This window comes from Lampris incognitus, chromosome 11 (assembly GCF_029633865.1).
Source record: "Lampris incognitus isolate fLamInc1 chromosome 11, fLamInc1.hap2, whole genome shotgun sequence".
Taxonomy (NCBI): Eukaryota; Metazoa; Chordata; class Actinopteri; order Lampriformes; family Lampridae; genus Lampris; species Lampris incognitus.
In genome coordinates, this window is record NC_079221.1 from 36,518,016 (window position 1) to 36,539,321 (window position 21,306).

The following is a 21,306-nucleotide window of genomic DNA, read 5'->3' on the forward strand; positions in this document are numbered from 1 at the left end:
CACTCGAGCTATTTAATGGCTTACACGAAGACTGATTTTGAGATATCTAATGTGGCTTGACTGAATGATGAACCCATATTTTAACGCTCGTCCTCTTTCTGCCTGGAAAGTAAAAAATCAGAACAGCTTCTGATTTGCCTGCTCACTATAATTAGTTGTTGTTTTTAATACACTTGTGTTTGGATGGTATTGACTGTAAAAAAATAATTTAAAAAAATCAAAGTTTTGAAGAGGTCCCCAGAAAGACAGACCTAGATCTATTATGTACTGATACCAGGTCTGCAGCTACAGATGCCAATTGTTAGCTGTTGTGGAGTCAGCAAAAATATTGTAGGATAAAAAAAAAACCCTAAAAAAAACCCAGTCAGAATGTGGGATTGTATATATTTCACAATACCACTGTTCCATGTTAGCCCTTTTATTTAGGTTTTGGCTCGGCATCAATTTATTCCCTCATTTAAATCGGACACACTGCCTCTGGTGCTTACACACTGAGGCCAAGCAGCAGGGCCTGATGTGAACAATGAGAGACCGAGACACATTGTCAGGGAACGGCTTATTGGTTCTGGTGCCTGCCGCTCAGCCAGACGCTCTGCAGAAACTCCTGCAGCCACTTCGTCCTGTGGGAAAGAGCAAAGAGAGAGAGACAGACAGACAGACAGACAGACAGGGGGAGAGAGAGAGACAGACAGAGGGGGAGAGAAAGAGAGAGAGGAGCAAGAGAGAGGGTAAGAGAGAGAAACAGATGGGGGAGAGAGAACGAGAGAGAGAGAGAGAGAGAGAGAGAGAGAGAGAGAGAGAGAGAGAGAGAGAGAGAGAGAGAGAGAGAGAGAGAGAGAGAGACACTCTGAGGGTGTTGGCAGGGTCTGCGTGTGAATTACTGTCACTCCCTACGCACTGCCTCTTATTAGAAACCCTGGCCCCTGTGGCTCTGTGGCTTTACACAGACCTTTAATTGATTGGTTTGGAGTAAGGCTTGGCCCAGCTACTCAACGTGTGTGTGTGTGTGTGTGTGTGTGTGTGTGTGTGTGCGTGTGTGTGTGTGCGCGCGCGCGTGCGCGCGCACGTGCGGCGGGGTGAGCGGTGTGAACGAGCCATTAAAACTGTCCGAGATCCGAATGAAAAGGAGACCATTTTGAATTCACAAATTTTTAATTCAGCTCAATATTGAATGAACCAAGAATTCAACTGAACTGCAATTGACGAACCCTGATTCCTGTCAAACAGAAGAGCACAATAAAGTGTTTGGAGTCAACGATAAGATTACAAGGCAGGCCATCTGTGTGAGTGTAGCAGCCGATCAAGACAGTCCGACACTAGACCCTCTGACATACAGCTATCCAATGCTCGGATACGGACTGGGACAAAGGTTTTGTACACGTTTGCACCAGACATGAAATAAAATACAGTTAAAATACTTTTCTTTTTAAATATTCGTGGTCGAGTGAACTGACACAATGAATTAGATTTAGTTGAATTATTGAATTACCCCCCTTCCCAACAAAAAAAAAACAAAAACAAAAAAAAACAAAAACAGCCCGGCTCAAACAAACATGTTAAGTCACTCTGCAAGAGGAGGGGGGGGGGGAGAAAAAATCAAAAATCAAAGTTTTTCCATGTACAACCCATGTGTTGACCCATATCTGGTATTTACACACATCAAAAGTGGAAAACAGAGTCTTGCCCTCCATGTTCCTCCAATGGCTCAAAAAAAGTAGATTGTCGACGTGTGTTGAGAAAACACGCGGCTCTTCTCCCCCGTGTCGCTTCCCCCCTTTTGGGTTTGGTTTCTGTCCTTTCTTATTTACCGTCTTCGGGAAAGACAACTGCAAAAGAACAGGAATAATAGGCAGCATAATACAACACAACTGGACTTCTACTCAGTAATACTCAGTAACTGATTCTATTTTTTTCTCTTTTCTTTTTTCTTCTCTCGTGTCTTTTCTCAGTATGCGCTCATTTCTTTCTTTTTCTTTAATGGGAGTGTGCTCTTATGTCTCTTGTTACCCAAACGACCGCTGCTTTCCCAAAGCCAACGTTTCAGAACCGTGGAAATAAAAACCTAAAAATAGCCTGTGATGACAGCCATTCCAACCATAATAACAACAATAATAACAATAATGATAATAATAATCATGGATAAAGATAGCAATAAATAGGGTTTGGTGGAGTTTAAGTGGGGGTAGGTGTGGTGAAACACGAGACTGCGGGCACCAATTAGGGAGAGGGAAGAGAGCAGGATGAGGGGAGAGAGAGAGACGGAGAGAGAGTAGAGGAAGAGTGGAAGGGGTGGGCTACCGCACATAAAGTGACTGATTGTTTGGTTGCTGAATCTCCATCCACTCCGTCCCATTCCCCCCCCCCCCCCTTCCTCAACGTTTTCTTCCCTGCTGCCCGTGCGAGGAGGGCGGTGCACGCAGCCCCCGTGTGAGTGTCCCTCCACGCCACACCCTCGGACCCTTTTATTTTTTACATTTCTGCCGCCATCCTGAATATCGCTCTCAGGTCATTTTTAAATCTCACACTTTATTTTCCCAAGCCCCCCCCCCCCCTTAAGGACGGGTGCCTACTCTGAGGAAGAGGGCGTTGGGCCGAGAGGAAGGAGAGTACATTACACCCCCGTTACACTGGTGTCTGCCTGTGTGGAGGTGCACTTTAGGATCGGCAGTGAGTTTGGGGTTGGGACGATAGGGACGGTGGGGGTAGGGTGGGTGGGATGGGGAGTAAAAGTGTGGTCAACTCCTTATTTTACATGAATTCTAGTTTGATGATTAACAGGGGCTGCCGTCCAGACCTCAGGCAGCCCAGAGTGTGTCGTCGTCGTAAGGGTTCATAGGGTTGTGGACTTTTCAGCAGGCCCCGGGGTCTAGTCCACAAAAAAGTCCGTTGGCAGGGTCGCTCTGCACTCACGTAAAATGGAGTATGCTATGCGTGTAGCTGTGCTTGAGACGTCGGAGAGAGAAGGGGAACAGTTGGCTGGACGAGGCAGATGAGAGTCGTCCCTCCGCAGAAGGCCTCTTCTCAGGACTGGATGGTTAAGAAAAGGGTTGCGATGGTTTCCAATCTCGTCTTTTGCGTACAGTTTGTGTGTTTGTGTGTGTTAGCATGGTTTGTGTGTGGATTGCAGGGATATGCAGCCCCCTTGCAAAATACCGTGGGGTGAATTATTCAAATATTTCAGAAAAAAAAACAAAAAACAAAACCGTCTTTCACAGTTACACAACAACTGTTGCATCACAGCACGTCACAGCACACTGTATACCTGTTCCCTTCCGCTGAGGTAACGCTATAATATTTACCACTTGTCGCCATTCACAGATGTCTGCCTGAGAGCGTCAGCATGTAACCGTCTGGCTGGTCTTTCGTATGATGTGCAGATATCTGTCTTTTCACTCCGTTATTTTACTATGCCATCCATTCATCAGTTCATTCTCCGTTCCTTCTATTCGTTTTTCATGGACCCTGTCTTTTCCTCTGTCCCTCTCTCCTTTTCTCTGCTTTTCCCGTCTCTGTTTGTCAGTCTCTATCTCTGGTAGTCGGCCTGCTCTCTGGGACTGGACGAGGAGCTCCCGGGGCCCAGGGGGCCACCGGGCCGACTGTGCCCCTTGTCCTTGCCCTCTTCCTGGGACATGCCGGCCCCTGAGGAGGGCTGGCTGGAGTTGGAGCCGGAGGAGTTCAGAGGCTGGCCCAGCCCTCCTGAGCCCCCGCAACCTCCCTCCATGGATGGGTAAACCTCCTCAGCGCCGTCCTCGCTGGACTCCGGGTCCTCTGAGCCCGAGAGCAGCTCCTCGTCGCGGTACTCGCTGACGTCCACCCCTCCGCTGGCGGCGGCCCCCTCACACAGCTCCTTGAGGCGGCCGTGGTGTTTGACATGGTAGCGCTGGTTCTGGAAGAACTTGATGATGGTGTGCTTTGGCAGGTCCAGCTGTGCCGACAGGGTGTGGATGGCCTCCTGGTCTGGGTACAGGCCCACGTCCTGGATGAAGCTCTGTAGGATGCCCAGAGCCTCCAGAGAAATCTAGATCACACAGATCAAGATGGGTGGATGAATGGGTAGAGAGGAAATGAATAAAACGACAAATTCAGCAATCCTAAACTAAGAGTCATGTTGAAGGATATTTACGTTGTTTTTACAACCTGGGTCTCATTTTCACGTTTTTCTCCAATGTGCATATCGGTTCTCATTTTACTCTAGATTTTACATGATAGCTTATGTAAAGGTGAGCCCCACACTTTATGAACGATATTAAGTAATACTGTGTGTGCACACCGATACCAGTGGTAAGTACAGGCTGGTCATTCCTGCACGCCGAACCAAGAAAAGCAATTCGATCAACCACTGATAATATTGGATATCATTTTAGGTAATAAAGTTTAACTATCGTCATCATTTTCAACTCCAAATGTGTGGTTTAGATGTTCGGGTTAAATTGGACTTGTTGAAACAGGCCTGGCGCTCATATTCCATGGTCCCAAAAGACGCCATTGTATAGCTGAGTCCAGCAGTGCAGCCGTGTCCAAAAGCTCCACAATGAAGCCAGTGAGCAAGATTAAATCAAACCGATTTGCATGAAGGCAAAAACTACAAATCTAAGACCAAGGTTGTTAAAAACAACGGAATTAACCTTTAAAAACGATACGCTTCCATTTGGTCTTCTAATAGAGAACCCGTCTACCCAGGACATACCTTGGTGCGTGACCGTGGCTTTTTGGCACTCCCGGCACCACCAATATTTCCAGGGGCGCATCCACTTGCACCTCCTGTTCCCACGTTCTGTGACTCCTCAGTCACTGGCGTCGGAAGGGGCTCCTCACGCATTGGGGAGTGGTGGTGTTCCTTCATTGGGGCCGGGGGTGGCCGGTGGAGGGCCTGACGAGAAAGACAGAAAAGCTGATTAGTGGGGTACAGTGACCCCTCATCAAGACTGCAGCCTGGAGTTACATTAAGGTTAGGGGTCAGTAAGGTGTGGTGTGTGTGTGTGTGTGTGTGTGTGTGTGTGTGTGTGTGTGTGTGTGTGTGTGTGTGTGTGTGTGTATTCTTAGTCTTACTTTGTCTTATTTCTCTATGTAAGACATTATCTTGCTGTCGGATGAAAACCACGTATCAGCGCTCATTTCTATTTCTTCCATTTTGTGACCAAACATTACACTTTTACATGCTTTGTCAAACACTTTTTTCTTTTTTGGTTTTCCAGCCTTTTTCTCCCCAATTGTACCTGGCCAATTACCCCACTCTTGTCCCAATCACCAAGCTGTCCCAATCACTGCTCCACCCCCTCGGCCGATCCGAGGAGGGCTGCAGACCACCACATGCTTCCTCCCAGCTGCTTCTTTTCACCTGACAGTGAGGAGTTTCACCAGGGGGAAGTAGCACGTGGGAGGATCACACTACCCCCCCCCCCCAGTTCCCCCTCCCCCCCTGAACAGGCGCTCTGACAGGCCACAGGAGGCACTAGTGCAGTGACCAGGACACATACCCACATCCGGCTTCCCACCCGCAGACACGTCCAATTGTGTCTGTAGGGATGCCTGACTAAGCCGGAGGTAACACGGGGATTCGAACCGGCGATCCCCGTGTTGGTAGGCAACGGAATAGACCCCCACGCCACCCGGACGCCCCTGTCAAACACGTTTGATTCGTCTAGTAACATTAAAGCATTCACAGGCCTTAAAGAGATACCCACACATTCGGTTTATTTAATGAAAAGAAAACGGAAACGTTGAAGGTGTGTGGTTTTCACCCGCATCACCCCGGTGTAAACCGACCCGGCCATGTATTGTGTTGTTGGGCCGCACAGTAGCCCACGCCGCAGGGTGATCAGGGGTGACAGAAAGTATTTTCACAGCTCACAAAGCGTCATGGCCGATTAAGCCGCTCCGTGTCTGGTGTAGAAACCGCTGTGAACCCAGGATACCTCTGACCTGATGTGCGTGGGCTTAGCCCTAGTAAAACGCCAACCACCTGTCTGTCTGTCTGTCTCTCATTTACTAATTTACGACACCCCATCACTATTTAACCTGCCCCATTCATAACCGGGGGGGGGGGGGGGTAGCGAGCGAGAGAGAGAGAGAGAGAGAGAGAGAGAGAGAGAGAGAGGGCCCTTGACTCGGGGCCTTTGGTTAGTAAATAGGTCAAGGCTAGATCATTAACAACCACGGTGGCGGTGGCTCAGACACACCGATTAACGGCGAATTGGCAGAACACGATGGATGGCAGCTAGCGGATGTAGCCCGTTACGCATATCCAGGAAACCAGCGTTCTGTCGGACAACAAGGTCATAAAAGCCCATGTGAAATGGCGGACGGAGGTGTACAAAGAGGTGGAGAGCAGAGGAGCTTTGGAAATAAATTGATGTGTATGTGTGTTTTTGGCTTTTTTTTACCCTGACAACTGGTTCACAAGAAGCCCCTCGTGCTGAGAGAGGTTTTCCTGCTTGTCAGGGAAGGGTGATTATTTGACAGCAGTGAGGCGAGGAGGGCAGGATGGGGTGGAAGGAGAAAGTTGGGACGTGGGTTGTTTGTCAGAAGGTAGTGGCTGTTTGTGAGAGCGTTGTGGTCGTGTCCCCTCCTGCTGGCTTTAAGAGCCGGGAGGAGCCTCCCCACTGGAATGCCCAGCTATAAATCTGTGGCGCATTAAAATTAAAGGACCCACATAAAGATAATAGTCACTCGCCTTTCTCTCCCTCTCCTCAATAATAACAGGGTATTACTCAAATAATATTGAGGGGAGGCCAGACCATGAAATTGCTCTGATTTCACTTGTGGGGGCTTTTTTTTTTTCTTGAGAGGGGAGAATGAATGATTTACAGGAAATGTTAAGGTTTTCAGGTTTTTTGTTCTTTTTTTCTAAAAATTATTTTCTCATCCCCACCACCACCACCACCACCTTCCATGTCCACCACTACCACCACCTTCCAAAAAAAGTGGTAGATTAAGATATTGCCATATGACGAGATATGAGAACGGCGGAAAATAAACAACGGAACGGAAGAGGGGCCAAAATAGAGATATCCATCCCTGGCTTAATGAGGACCACACAGCATCTCACACAAATCTCACACACACAGCTCACCGACACACAGACACACCTAATAACTAAATTGAGGGTAGAAAAAAAACAACTAAAGAGGGCATTGCACAACCTTCCATCCACAGACTCTTATTTAGTTATTTCTGCTGTTATTCAGCCAGACAGCAAGGACTCTTGGATCGATCACTCACACAAACACACACACACACACACACACACACACACACACACACACACACACACACACACACACACACACACACACACACATGATAGAAGGGCCTGGTCTCCTTCATGCACTAATGATGATGTTAGTTGTGGGGAGCGAGCGAGAGCAGAGCCAGAAATACTGGACTGATTGGCTCATCTGAAGTCCGTCTCCTCTTCTGGCCTTCTTGCTTTTCTTTTCCACACTTTTCTTTCATTTCTAGCATGATTCCTCTCCTTGTTCCTCCAGTCCTCTCATCCTCATGCCTTATGCTTCTTCTTTTTTCCCTTTTTCCCCTCCAGTGCCTCCAATATCTGCTCCCCTCTCCCTCTCTCCCCCGTCAGTTCTAATGCATGGGGACACTAATGAAGTGGACCTCTGCCAAGCCAACACAATTCCACATCCCAAATCAGCCCCGATCACACCGATGCCAAGAACTCCCTCACTGCGTCCTCCACCTCTGCCGCTCTCCTCTGTCCCGTCGTTCCTCTGCCCTTCTTGGCCCGGACCCATGTTCTACAGTACATCTGCTGAGCCGAACACCTTTTGTCACAACACGTCACTTCGCCTCCCTTCCAAGTCTGTCAACCCTCCCTGCTGCCTTTCCTCTTCCTCTTCCTCTGTCCACCTCCACCCCTTCTTAGTTCAACCCCCACCACCTCAGATTAGAGTCTATCCAATTCTTTCTTTCATATATAGTAAAAAATAAGGTAGATAGATAGATAAAAAGAAGTAGTGAGAAGAAAGCATAACCAAAAGTCGATGTAACTAAGTCATAATGATAAGTAATGATGTGACGTAACAGGTACATACAATTAAAAAAAAAGCTGACGTTTTAATGTTTACATCTCAAATTTCACCAATTCCAGTGTTTCCTTGCTTTATGTCCATCTCTTCCTCGCTCACTCACTCTTGGCGGCGATTGTGGTACTTTGGAATAGCCTACATGTCACTTCAGAGTAACACAATGCAGCCCTGCTCTCCCAAAACCACAAGTACTGCAGGCCCCGGGCCAGGCCAGCTCTGTTCGGGGCATGATTCAATATTCCTGAAAAACGTTTTATCCCCTCCACCCCCCATCTCTCCTTCTGAGTCGTTCTCCTCCCACCCACCCCCCCTTCAGTTCCACAAATGCCAGTGTTGTGAGTGCATTGCATTAAAATGAAAAAAAAAGCCCTCTTTTAAACGTAAATCATGGCAAATTATGGCACAGAACTATGAGAGAATTACAGAACATGAAATATTCATCTTCTCCTTAATGAGCTGGTTCTCTGGTTCTCCAGGGCCTGGGCCTGTCTGGGCCTGTCCCCCCCTCCCCCTCCACCCACCCACGCACGGCCGTCTCTGCATTTCTCTCTCCTTTCTCTAACAATTTGTAATGATTTTCAAAATAGGTTTTTTATGCACGTACACATGAATATATATGGAACTACATAACCATAAATGCATTGTACCTAATCCATATACATAGATTAGTACACAGATTGCACATGTGTCTTGCCATACATATTATTCATAATACACACATACATATAGAAAAAAGAAAAAGGAAAATAAACAGACAACAAACAAAAAAGAGGGAAAAAATAAAGAAAAGGGGGGGGGGGTCGGGGAGTTCTCTACTGCCTCAATCTAAAATCTAACTCTAATCTTCCTTGTTGAGTGGGAGTTGTAAGCTCTTGTAATAGTCAAAAAAGGGGGTCCAAATCTTCATAAACTTTCGCATAGAGCCTTGACGGGTGTATCTGATTTTCTCAAGTTTCAAAAACTGCATAATGTCTTTAATCTGCCTGGAAAAATTAGGCGGTGCTTGTTGCTTCCATGAGAGAAAAACGAGATGCATAGCAAGCAAGGAGGTAAATGTTATGATTACATGTGCTTTACCTTTAAGGGTACGAGTTTCCGGAGCAAAACCAAATAGAGCACATATGGGGTTATGGGGAATGCCTTTTTGAAACATCTTGCTATAGGCATTAAAAAAAACTGGTCCAAAATGTGTTAAGGTTAGGGCATGACCAGAACATATGTGTGCGATCTGCTGGTTGACTTTTACAGCGAGGACAGGAAGGGTCTGCATTAGGAACAATTTTGACCAGTCTAGCATTGGTCAAATGTGCTCTCAAAGCAACCTTTAGTTGTATTAAGCTGTGTCTTGCACATGGTGGGGAGGTATGTATTAGGCCAAGTGCAGCCTCCTAGTCATCATCCATCATTTCTCCTCCAAGGTCCTCTTCCCAAAGTCTCCTAACAACTTGCAATGAATGAGAGGAGATATTACTTACTCTGTCATAAAGAATTGATATCAAGCCTTTGCAGTGTGGGAGATAAAGAAAGAATGTGATCGATTGTATTGGTTGTTGGCAAATTTGGAAAAGAAGTAATGGGCAAAGAGTTGGATTTGGAGATATCTGAAAAAGTGAGATTTTGGCAGATCGTACATATGGTAAAGTTGTGTAAATGAACCAAAATTTCCATCAATGTATAAATTAGAAAGTGACTTGATTCCCTTTGAGAACCAAACTCCAAAGGTAGAATCAGAGAGACAAGGCTCTTATTCAAGGTTGTAATTATTTTGGATAGGGGAAAGTACTGATGTCATATGCAACTTAAAATGTCTCCTAAATTGTGACCAAATTCTAACCGAATGGCACACTATTGAGTTGGAAGAAAATTGGCTTTGAGGAGGGGGTGAGGAGGCACAAATTAAGGAGCATAAATGAAATGGGCTGGAAGTGTGTTCCATTTGTACTTAGGCCTCACAGCTGTTTTGGACACACTCCCCCATCCAGGATAATATTTTCTTGATATTACAAGCCCAATGATAATAAATGAAATTAGGCAGAGCAAGGCCAGCAAGCTTTTTAGGTCTCTGCAGCACACTTCTTTTAATTCTATGTGGTTTACCGTGCCAGATAAATGAAATTATACTCTTCTCTAATGAATTAAAAAAAAGACTTCTTGATCAGAATGGGCATATTTTGGAATAGGTAAGTATATTTTGGTAATATAATCGTTTTAATAAGATTGACTTGTCCAACTATGGACAGGGGGAGCTTCATCCATCCAGCCATAATTTGTTTACATTTTTCAAATAAAATACCAAAATTCTTGGTGAAAAGAGCTGAGAAAGTGCATGTGATTTCAACCCCAAGATAGTTAAAGCCATTTTTGACTATCTTGAATGGGAAATGTGAGATAGAAATTAGGGTAGCTGCCTGATTAAGGGGGAATATTTAATTTTTCTGAAAATTAACTTTGTATCCTGAAACTTTTCCAAACTTAGTCCAAATATCAATAATGGGAGGAATGGAAGTTAAGGGGTTCAAAATATACAAGAGGAGATCATCTGCATACAAAGACAGTTCATGAATTATGCCCACATGTTCCACACCCAAAAACTCCCTCGATTGTCTAAGAGTGATAGTTAAGGGCTCAATAGTGATAGCAAAAAGAAGAGGCGATAAGGGGCAGCCTTGATAAGTACCCCTGCCGAGTGAGAAATATCTAGATTGTTGTCCACTGGTGATCACACTGGCCAAAGGAAGAGAGTAAAGTAGACTAATCCAAGAGATGAAGGCATCGTCAAATCCAAATTTATTTAGGGTTGAAAACAAATATTGCCATTCAACCCGATCAAACGCTTTTTTAGCATCAAGTGATACAACTATTTCAGGGAGTGGCTCACAGGGGAGTACATAATATATAGTAATTTTCTCAAGTTTGAGCTGAAATGCCTATTTAGAATGAAAACCATTTGGTCTGGAGATATAATCTGAGGCAAAATCTTCTCTAATCTAGCTGCTAGAATTGTAGGTAGTATCTTCTAATCTACATTTAATAAGGAAATCGGACAGTATGAGGCACACTGAAGTGGGTCTTTATCCTTTTTGGCAGAAGTGTTATCAATGCTTGTTGTAGGGTTTGTGGAAGGCACCCCACTGACAGAGACTCATTAAACATGGCTTGAAGCAGGGGGGGGTAAGTTGGAAGCACATTTTTTGTAAAATTCAGAGGTGAAGCCATCTGGTCCAGGTGTCTTATTATTTTGTAAGGATTTAATACCTTCCATTCCACTAGTCAAACCAGAAGGTCTCCTCTCTCCTTTCTCGATTGAAGTCTGTGTTTGCATCTGTGTCTGTGTGTTAGGGACAGTGTGTGTGACCACCAGAGACACCATTAACACACAGATAAATATGTAATGAAGGGAAAAAAATCACTTTTCTGTTGGTTTACTGCATGACTTCACTGTTCCTGTTAATTAGTGTTCTCTCTTTTCCCCCTCACTTTCTCTTTCTCTTACTCATTCTCTCACTCACTCTTGTGTCACTGGGCCCAGGGAGTAGAGGAGAAAACACTGTGCATTTCTTTACTAGCAGAATAATAAAATAATGAACTGTACACACGTGAAGTAATCAAGGCAATGTGGGAGTGCATTTGTCTCCACTTGACAGCATGTTCTTGTGTATGATTTTGTGCATGTGCGTGCATGTTATCTGTGTTCGTGCAATGGTATGATCACGGTGGGATTTTCTCCCACAGTCTGTGTGGTATTCGTTCCATTTATCTGCAATTAAATAATTAACTTTAACTGTGGTTTACCAATGCAAAACGAAAAACCAAACTCCACCCTTCAGCAGTGAATAAGGCCACCGGGATGCACTGATAACTGTAAAGCATGTGTTAGAGAGAGAGGGAGAGAGAGAAGAGATGGAAGGAGAGAGAGGGAGAGAGAGAGAGGAGATGGAAAGAGAGAGGGAGAGAGAGAAGAGATGGGAGGAGAGAGAGAGAGAGCAAAACAGAGCGAGAGGGAGAGAAGAGATGGAAGGAGAGAGAGCAAGAGAGAAAGAGAGTGATGGAAGGAGAGAGAGAGACACGTGATGAAGGAGGGAGAGAGAGTGAGACAGAAAGAGCAAGAGAAGAGATGGAAGGAGAGAGAGAGAGAGCGAGACAGGGAGAGAGAGAGAGAGAGAGAGAGAGAGAGAGAGAGAGAGAGAGAGAGAGAGAGAGAGAGAGAGAGAGAGAGAGAGAGAGAGAGAGAGAGAGAGCGAGAGATGGGTAGTTGCTACTTCTTGTTCTAGTCCACCACTCCTGGGGTCTCAGTCACAGTGAGGGGTCCAGGGTGTGCACGAACACACACACACACACACACACACATCACTGTACTTGCAGCATAAATCAATTTAGCAAAAACAATAAAGAAATTATTCATAAGGACAGACTCTGCCAAATTAACTGAGGGATGCACTTAACTTCAAAAGTCGTATGAAAAAGATCTTAGGAGGGAGTCTGGAGAGCAGGCTCCAGGACAAGGTCACTCATGGAGAAATGTGACGCTGCGGGCCCCACGGGCTACTAAGGTCACCGTAGGGCCTACGCTGTGTGCATGTGCATAAAGAGACAACACATACAAACATACACAAACGTACTGAGACAGAGACATGGAGAGAGACAAATGTGCTCATGCACCCACACACATTTAATAGACAGTATGTAGTACATCCAGTGATCTCCCTAAATGCACAGAGACGACTCACACTACTGTACATACAGTACTGTGCAAGCACACACACACACACACACACACACACACACACACACACACACACACACACACACACACACACACACACACACACACACACACACACACACATACACTGACAACAGTGGTTGGATGTTGAACTATTTCTCTTCGGGCAGTGCATTTTATGTTTATTATGTGGTTGGTTGCTGCAGTTTTTAAAACCATCTTATTGTCCATATACAAAAGAACACTCAAATTGCTGAGCGCGAGTGTGAAATTTTGTGTGTGTGCATGCGTGCGTGCATGTGTGCGTGTGTGTATGTGTGGCAGCTGGTATACATGTGTGGTCTATGGTGGCAGGCTGGCTGGAGCCTGAGGGTAGCACGTATTTTATCTGGGGAGGGGTCTAAGGATGTCGACACATACACACACACACACATACACACACACAGACACACACACACACGCACACACACACACATCGTCTCCTATTAATAAATCACCAATCAGCCACTACTATTCATCTGTCTCGGTGGCTCGGGGGGAGGGGTATGTGACATGGGTATTGTTGTGCATGTAAACTGTATTTTACTCGGTGCTAGGCTCAGGGTTAAGTGTCACAGGAGTGGAGGAATGTGTTTATGGTGCCACCACAACTTCCTCCCTGGCTCCCCATCAGCGTTTCATACACAGCTCCGAATGGGAGCAGAGAAACTGGTGGTGCTGGTGGAGCGAGGTCGGGTGGAAAAGCGGGGACCGTTCTTGCCAGTGTTAAGATGTAGTATATAATGACAGGTTTGATTGTGATTTATGGCAGGTAAGATATGACGTGTGACAGACAATATGTATCTGTTGTTTTAAACAAATTGGATCAATTACTAAAACAAATCAACAAGTGACCAGACAAAGGAGATTCAAGAGTGAGTCAGAGTGCCTGTCAAAGGGACATGCTATTGGAGGGACTATTAGAGAGGCCGACATGCCTGGGTGTATGTAAACCGCCTCCATCTCTCCCCTCCCTCAGTCTTCCCTCACCCTCGCCTTCGCTCCTCACAAACTAATGGGGCATTTCCTCCAGGGCCACACCACCCACTAACACTGTTTATCACTCAGTCCACTGGGACACACACACACACACACACACACACACACACACACACACACACACACACACACACACACACACACACACACACCACAAATAGATCAAACATAATCCTGATCAGGACTGATAAGGATGGACAGAAGAAAGCTAAGAATGATAAACAGGGCTTCTAGAAGAAGAGAGCTGCACCACTTCATCCATCTCAGATGATCTGCCCTCACATGTGAACATCAAATATCTGATCTGCATCCTGTCACTCATAACGCACACACACATGAACGTCCCCAGCGTAGTTAACAACAGCTCTTGTATCAGTGAAAAGCGATTTGGTTTTTTTTGGGGGGGGGTTGATTTCCCCCCCCCTTTTCCCCCCAATTGTATCCGGTCAGTTACCCTGCTGCTCCACCCCCTCTGCCGATCCGGGGGAGGGCTGCAGACTACCACATGCCTCCTCCGATACATGTGGAGTCGCCAGCCGCTTTTTTCACCTGACTGTGAGGAGTTTCCCCAGGGGGGACATAGCACGTGGGAGGATCACGCTATTCCCCCTGGTTCCCCCTCCACCCCCCGAGCAGGCGCCCCGACCGACCTGAGGAGGCGTTAGTGCAGCGACCAGGACATACACCCACATCCGGCTTCCCACCCATAGACACGGCCAATTGTGTCTGTAGGGACGCCCGACCAAGCCGGAGGTAACACGGAGATTTGAACCGGAGTGAAAAGCCATTAAACTCATGTATTTAGAGTGTATATTTATGAATGTGAGTGCGTAAACCTTTACACAATCGTGTTGTGTGATTGTGCATGTGTACTGGCACAAACAGTGATGTGTACCTTATGTACATACAAATTTGCATGTGCATTTGAATGTTTGCCATTAAGTCGGTTCTGTCCTGGATTCCCAGTGTGTTGTGTTAAAGCCTGGTTTTTACCTGTGTGTCCTGTGGCAGGTGGAGAACGGTGTGGAGCCTCTCGTTGTGATGGTGTCTGGACTCCTCCTCGTACACCAGGTCTCTGTCGGCCTGCGGCAGGGCCAGGAACCTCCGGATGGTGCACAGGTTCTCCCAAAGGGTGCGGTTCTCCGGACTGGGGCTCTCTTTCCATCGCAACAGCTCACACAGCCACCCCTAGGACACAGAGCCAGAGAGAGGATTGAGAGGGAGCTTATATCGAAGAGACGCGGAGGTGTATGAGGGGAAAATTAAAGAGAGATGAAACAGAAGGGGAAAAAAATCAAGAGTAATATGACAAGAGAAACAGTGCAAGATAATTGCAGAGAGGGGAAGATCGGATAGAAGGATAGCGAGAGGAGGACGGGGGAAAAGAAAGAAGGGGGGGTGAAGAAGATTCTATTATCTCTGCAAGAGTGGTCCAGTTTGTGACACCAGCTGTTGTATTCAGTCAGCCACCTCCAGCAGCATGCACTGCTAATAACCCGATCACCTCTCTCTCTCTCTCTCTCTCTCTCTCTCTCTCTCTCTCTCTCTCTCTCTCTCTCTCTCTCTCTCTCTCTCTCTCTCTCTCTCTCTCTCTCTCTCCCCCTCTTTTTTTGCACACTCTTTTTTAAGCATCCTGCTTTCGTTGTGGCCAGCTGCAGCAGATGGGTGCAGTGAGCCATGACCCTCTGCTGCAATCTGGGGGACCTTGCTAACCACAACCTGACACGCAGACGCACACCTCCACACAAATCATTGCACATGTACGCACACACACACACACACACACACACACACACACACACACACACAGGCATGCAAAAATATTGAATGCTTGCATTTTCATAAGATGCTGTTCTCACGCCATAAAGGGCTAGTTTACAGCTACACGCCATTCCTGTCAAAAATAACCCATGGTTACGAAATGCATAAAATTTGACTACATTTAATTACATAATAATTTTTCCTAACCACATTTGCCTCTTTGAGGTGTGAAATTTCAGTACATGCAGTGACAGCATTACAAGTTGTTCCTTGCGCCAGCTCCTTCATTAGGTAGCTTACACTAATTTAACTTTGATGCAATTATTGCGAATTGGGGCAACACTTTAGATTGGATACCTGAATAATAATCTGAAGACTGATAAGTGTAAGTTTAGGTTTAGATGGATAGGGAAAGATGAGATCAAATCCATGACTATTTGTGGCTGGTTCCCTCACCTGGCTCTTGTTGGCGGCCACCTTGGCGAACAGAGCCTGCGAGACCTTGGCCCTCTTCATCTCTTGCTGGATCTCATCATAGATGCCCGACGTAATGTTGACCAGTGACTCCAGCTTCAGGGGCAGCTCGGGGGCCGGGCCCGATGGCTTGGGCTATAGGACAGAACGGCGACATGACAGAAGAGTAAAATCCCAGTAACATTATGAGATGACGGAGCAGTATGTCACTAGCGGGATATAGAGACAAATCAGTTCCACGGAATTTGTGGAATTTTCTGGAATATTTTGACGGGAGAAGTGGAGACGCAGTCACTTTTGCAGTGACGGCATTCAAGCGTTGCGACGTTCAAGGATTTTGCTGAATTATCGAGGAGTTTCGCCACGGTACGACAGGATTGGTTCATTAAACCCACAACAGAGTCACCCACACAGCCAAATCCGTTCTCAAAACTCACTATATTTGCATAAGAGGAACGGTTATCAGACGATAATCAGGCAAAGAGCTTTGGAACAGACCTGGAGTGTTCATTGCATGTGCATCAGCTGCACATCTGCAGTGCACGTCTCTACATGAATAATGTTTACAGATTAAAGTCATTAAGTCCCCCTCTTTTGTCTTTCTCTGCAGTTCCTGTTTGAATGAACATGTATTGGCTCTCAGCGGGCTTGTATACACAGTGTTTGAACTTGTCCCCAGGACACGTACAGACAAGCGAGCTTACATTCCATCAGTGTAAACAATGCAGAGATAAATGCTTATAGACATAATAAGACCAGTACACAAATGCACCCACAGCCATGAATGGGCATTTTTCCCAACATCACAAGTGTTTTCTTATCATTGATGTTCCCAAATTGTTAAATGCAGATGGAAAGAATTATCCAAATATAATGTCCTTTAAGTTTACAATATGCTCCTATAATAGCTTTTTAGGCTGTTTCCCTCATTATAAACAGTTGAATTTGCTTAAGATAAAAACTTCAAAACCCAGCGTGGTCTTTAAATACAGCAGACTAGAGGCAGTGCTTAATGTACTGTGCTTTGTGTGGACAACATGACAAGAAGACAGATAAACATACACACCGAGTTGGGGATCTTATTCTTGTTCTTCCAGATGGAGGCCCAGGCATCAGGGGTTAGCTGGTCATCCAAGCTCCTCTCCCACACTTTCTACGCACACACACACACACACAAACACACACACAGAACACATGGCGTGTATGAGTCATACTATTGTGTATACCCTGTGTATGGAGCCAGAAAACACGAATATCCCACTTTAATATTTGTTTTTTTGTGGATTTTGTTTCTTCCTTTTTCTCTCCAGTTGTACTTGGCCAATTACTCCACTCTTCTGAGTCGTCCTGGTCGCTGCTCCACCCCCCTCTGCCGATCCCGGGAGGGCTGCAGACTACCACATGTCTCCTCCGATACACGTGGAGTGGCCAGCCGCTTCTTTTCACCTGATAGTGAGGAGTTTCACCAGGAGGGTGTAGCGCATGGGAGGATCACGCCACCCCCACCCCGAACAGGCACCCCGACCGGCCAGAGGAGGAGCTAGTGCAGCGACCAGGACACATACCCACATCTGGCTTCCCACCCGCAGACACGGCCAACTGTGTCTGTAGGGACACCCGACCAAGCCAGATGTAACATAGGGATTCGAAACGCCGATCTCTGTGTTGGTAGGCAACAGAATAGACCACCACACCACCTGGATGACCTTTACTTAATTAACTTTCACTCTAAGAGGAATTGAGCATTTTTAAAATAATCATGGACATAGCCATCCTCTAATCAGTGCTTGGTCATTTTCTTTATTGCCCCTCACATCAAGTTTCACCTCTTGGAGAAGTGAAGAGCAGCTTTGGTGCAACAAAGACAAATAATCCTGGATTCGTTAAAAAAAAGAAAAGAAAAAAAAGATTTGGAAAGGGAAACAGTAAAAATGCAATTTATTTTTTACTGTCCAAATCTTTCCCCCGAACTCAAATCTGACCTTCAGGAGAGCCTTCTGCAGTTAAACTTTGTGGGAGACCACACTTCATGAAGAAATGATCAACAAGCTCATTTACACCATTACAAGATAAGTTAGCCACCATTAGCTAAGTCTTTTTAATATGTCATTGGGACCTAGAGGTTTAAACTAACCCATAAAAGTGGTGGAGCTTACCTAAAAGCTTGCCAGATGTAGCATTATATCTGGCAAGTAGAGCAGTAATCAGAGGAAGTGGGACTAGTTAGTTAACAAGCGGGAAACTGGTTGGAAAATGCCATCGTAATAATATCAGATGCTCTGTATCTGGACTTCCACAGTAAGCAAAAAGGAAACTACGGGGTATTTAGTTGCAGCAAGCTGATGTTAGACCCCCAAGGCTGGACGACCACGAGTTTGAACCCAGGACCTTCTTGCTGCGAGGCAACTGCGCTAACCACTGCGCCACTGTGCTGCCCAATGATTGCTGGGATAGGCTCCAGCATCCTGTGACCCGATGAGCGGCTTGGATGATGGATGGAAGTTAATGTTTTGGGGTGCAGTGATGAGGTTGGTGTTACTGGCCACAGGGGATATGTGAACTACTCGGTACAGGTATCTGAGGTTTAAGCCAGGCCAATTAGGGATCCATAGAGTTGCAGGTATTTAGTTGTGTGTGAGGTTGGTGTTACCTGTGAGAGGCGAGGACCCCCGGGGCTGGAGGAGTTGGAGGCAGGCAGGCCTACAGGAGGGTTCATGCTGCGCTCCCTCTCCTCCTGGTAGATGCGGTCGCGCTCCCCCTCAGGCAGGTTGAGGAAATTCTGCATGGCTTTCAGGTTAACCAGGAGGGACTGGGAAGCTGTGCGAGGGTCTTCCTCCTTCCGAAGGATCTCTGACAGCAGGCCCTGGTCAACGCAAACATGCATCTGCATTAATATAATTTTGAGAATAGGTCACAAGAAATTACAGTGATTTCCTTTGACTGTCTGTCTTCAATAGATATGGAATAGTTGAACATTACTTTTGTCTGATTTGGACATGTAAACAGAAGACATACAGTTACCATGTACAAATATATAATAGTCCAATTGGATATTAGAAACACACACACACACACACACCTGCCCTCTGCCCTATATTAGGCATATCAATCACCTCTCTCTGTATATTTGCTCTAATGGGGCATATAGTAACCAGCCCAGCACAACATGAATACAACAGGTGTGTTTGCTGCTGGGAGGGTGGAGGAGGACACTTAACTACCCAGCAAGGTTTCTTGCTGTGCTTCAGCTACTTTTGCTTATAATAGCACTAGGTGGTCGATCACAAAAAGCCGACCCCTGCAGGAAAGATTATGGGCCTATCAATGACGTCTTATTGACGCTGCATGTATAAATGAGGCAAGTCTCTCTTCAACCTGCTTTGATAAGTTGAATGTGGACTGTGGCCGAAGCAGATTGATGGAATCGAGCTTCCGTGAGAGGCACTGAAGCTTTTTGGGGCTTGCTGGACCAGAGATATTACCTAGACTAAACATAGATATTCTAAAGTTGGTTTGCCGTTTAGCAGCTTCCTGTCTATGGCGCCCATTGATGCTCTGTCACTCTCCAACCACCCTCTCCTTGTTCGCACCTACAAAAATTAAGTCTCTCTGCCCTTACTCTCCTTGTTGCATCATCTCAGTTCTCACCCCCCGCTTCACCATCTCCCAGCCCCTCCTCATCACCGCCTACCCTGATTTTCCTACCTGCGTGCGGTTGAACGCCACGCGGGCAAACACGGCCTGGGAGACGCTGGCTCTCTTCAGTTCATCTCTAACCTGCTGGTAGATGTCAGTGGAGACCTCCGCTGCCGAGGGGTTGCTCCCAGGATGGTCCCCGCCAGCCTTGGATGACCTCTGAGGGATGGGCGGGTGGTTCAGGAACTGCTGGTTGAGGGCCTGGGGGTGCTGGTGGGCCAGCAGGCGGCTAACCGCTAGCTGTTGATTGATGAGGTGGGCCATGGCTAACTGCTGGCGCACCAGCTGTGGCGAGAGCTGGGGAGAGAGCAGCCCACCTGGCCCCAACAGGGGCTGCAGGGCACCGGGTGGAGGTGGAGGGGGCGGCGGGGGCACTTGGCTTGAGCGGAGGGGCGGGCTGTGGTGGAGGGGGCCATGGGGTGAGGGCTGCTGCTGGGGGGGAGGTGGCTGCGGGGGTGGCTGGGAGGGGACTTGGTGGTCTACGGACCCGGACTTGAGGAGGGGGCTGCCTGCTCCTCCCAGGTGACTGAGTTGGGCAAGGCCAGCCAGGTGAGGAGGAGGTCTCTGCCCCAAAACACAGAAGTCTGCCAGGCTGTCTCTCTCTACTGCAGAAGAGAAGAGAAGAGAAGAGAAGAGAAGAGAAGAGAAGAGAAGAGAAGAGAAGAGAAGAGAAGAGAAGAGAAGAGAAGAGAAGAGAAGAGAAGAGAAGAGAAGAGAAGAGAAGAGAAGAGAAGAGAAGAGAAGAGAAGAAAGGGAAAAGCTCAGTGATGCTGGTCAAATGTAGTGAATACATGTTTTTTGTTTTTCAGATGGATGGACTTCTTACTTTTGATTTCGGTGGGATCCCTCCCAGACCACATCTTCTCCAAGTAGTCTGCTGCTCAACAAGACAAACAGAGACAGACTGTCAGAGTAAGAGACCCAATGTTGTATTTATGTTCGATGCACATAAGCTAAAATAAATGAACATAAAATATCAAATTCCCAAATGAAATACCCACCATTTCAAAATAAAGATCTCTTATAAAACGACGACATGTGAGAAAAGAAAGCTTCGGGGTATCATACCGAGACTCTCCCTTACCAAACAGTTGTGTATTAAGGGATAGAAACATCTGTGTGTTTTTCAGATACAAGCGGCCAGAGCTTTCTGAAACCTCCCACTACCCAGCATTTCGGACTGTGACTGACAGGTGTAGCAGCACTGAGTGCTCTACGCGTGCACACATCTGGAGCTAAGCGGCGTGCACTTCCCTCTGCCAGCCGGAGAGCAGAACTAATGGTGGAAACACAGTGTAACCTAACACCCCTCCCTCTGTCAGCACGCTTCACAATCTCTCCACCCCCCCCCCCCCCCACCGTCTCGCTTCCTCTCTCCATCTCTCTGTTCTCTTTCTGTTTAGGGTTAGGGGCTGGCTTTAATCTGATGATTACAGCCTCTTATAAGGGATGATGGGTGCAGTGGTTGGACAGCCAGACATTGTTGATGAGCGAGGAGACATTTTGATTTTTTACCATCATCACCACTTGGCCAGTCAGGGTGATGGCTAAACTGGCTACTGGACAGTC

General features: G+C 46.6%; 1 protein-coding gene across 1 annotated transcript in view; it reads right to left on the bottom strand.

Annotated features, from left to right (window-relative positions):
• Positions 1–3,446: 3,446 nt before the first annotated feature.
• satb2 (SATB homeobox 2) overlaps positions 3,447–21,306 on the bottom strand; it is a 34,376-nt gene continuing 16,516 nt past the window's right edge. Inside the window, exons 6-13 of the mRNA XM_056288915.1 lie at positions 20,596–20,600; positions 20,221–20,342; positions 19,747–20,163; positions 18,692–18,904; positions 16,024–16,176; positions 14,800–14,994; positions 4,688–4,870; positions 3,447–4,018 (exon numbers count right to left, since the gene is read on the bottom strand). Coding sequence (XP_056144890.1) covers positions 3,524–4,018; positions 4,688–4,870; positions 14,800–14,994; positions 16,024–16,176; positions 18,692–18,904; positions 19,747–20,163; positions 20,221–20,342; positions 20,596–20,600 — 1,783 coding nt within the window. The 3' untranslated portion in view covers positions 3,447–3,523. The remainder of the gene's footprint in view (positions 4,019–4,687; positions 4,871–14,799; positions 14,995–16,023; positions 16,177–18,691; positions 18,905–19,746; positions 20,164–20,220; positions 20,343–20,595; positions 20,601–21,306) is intronic.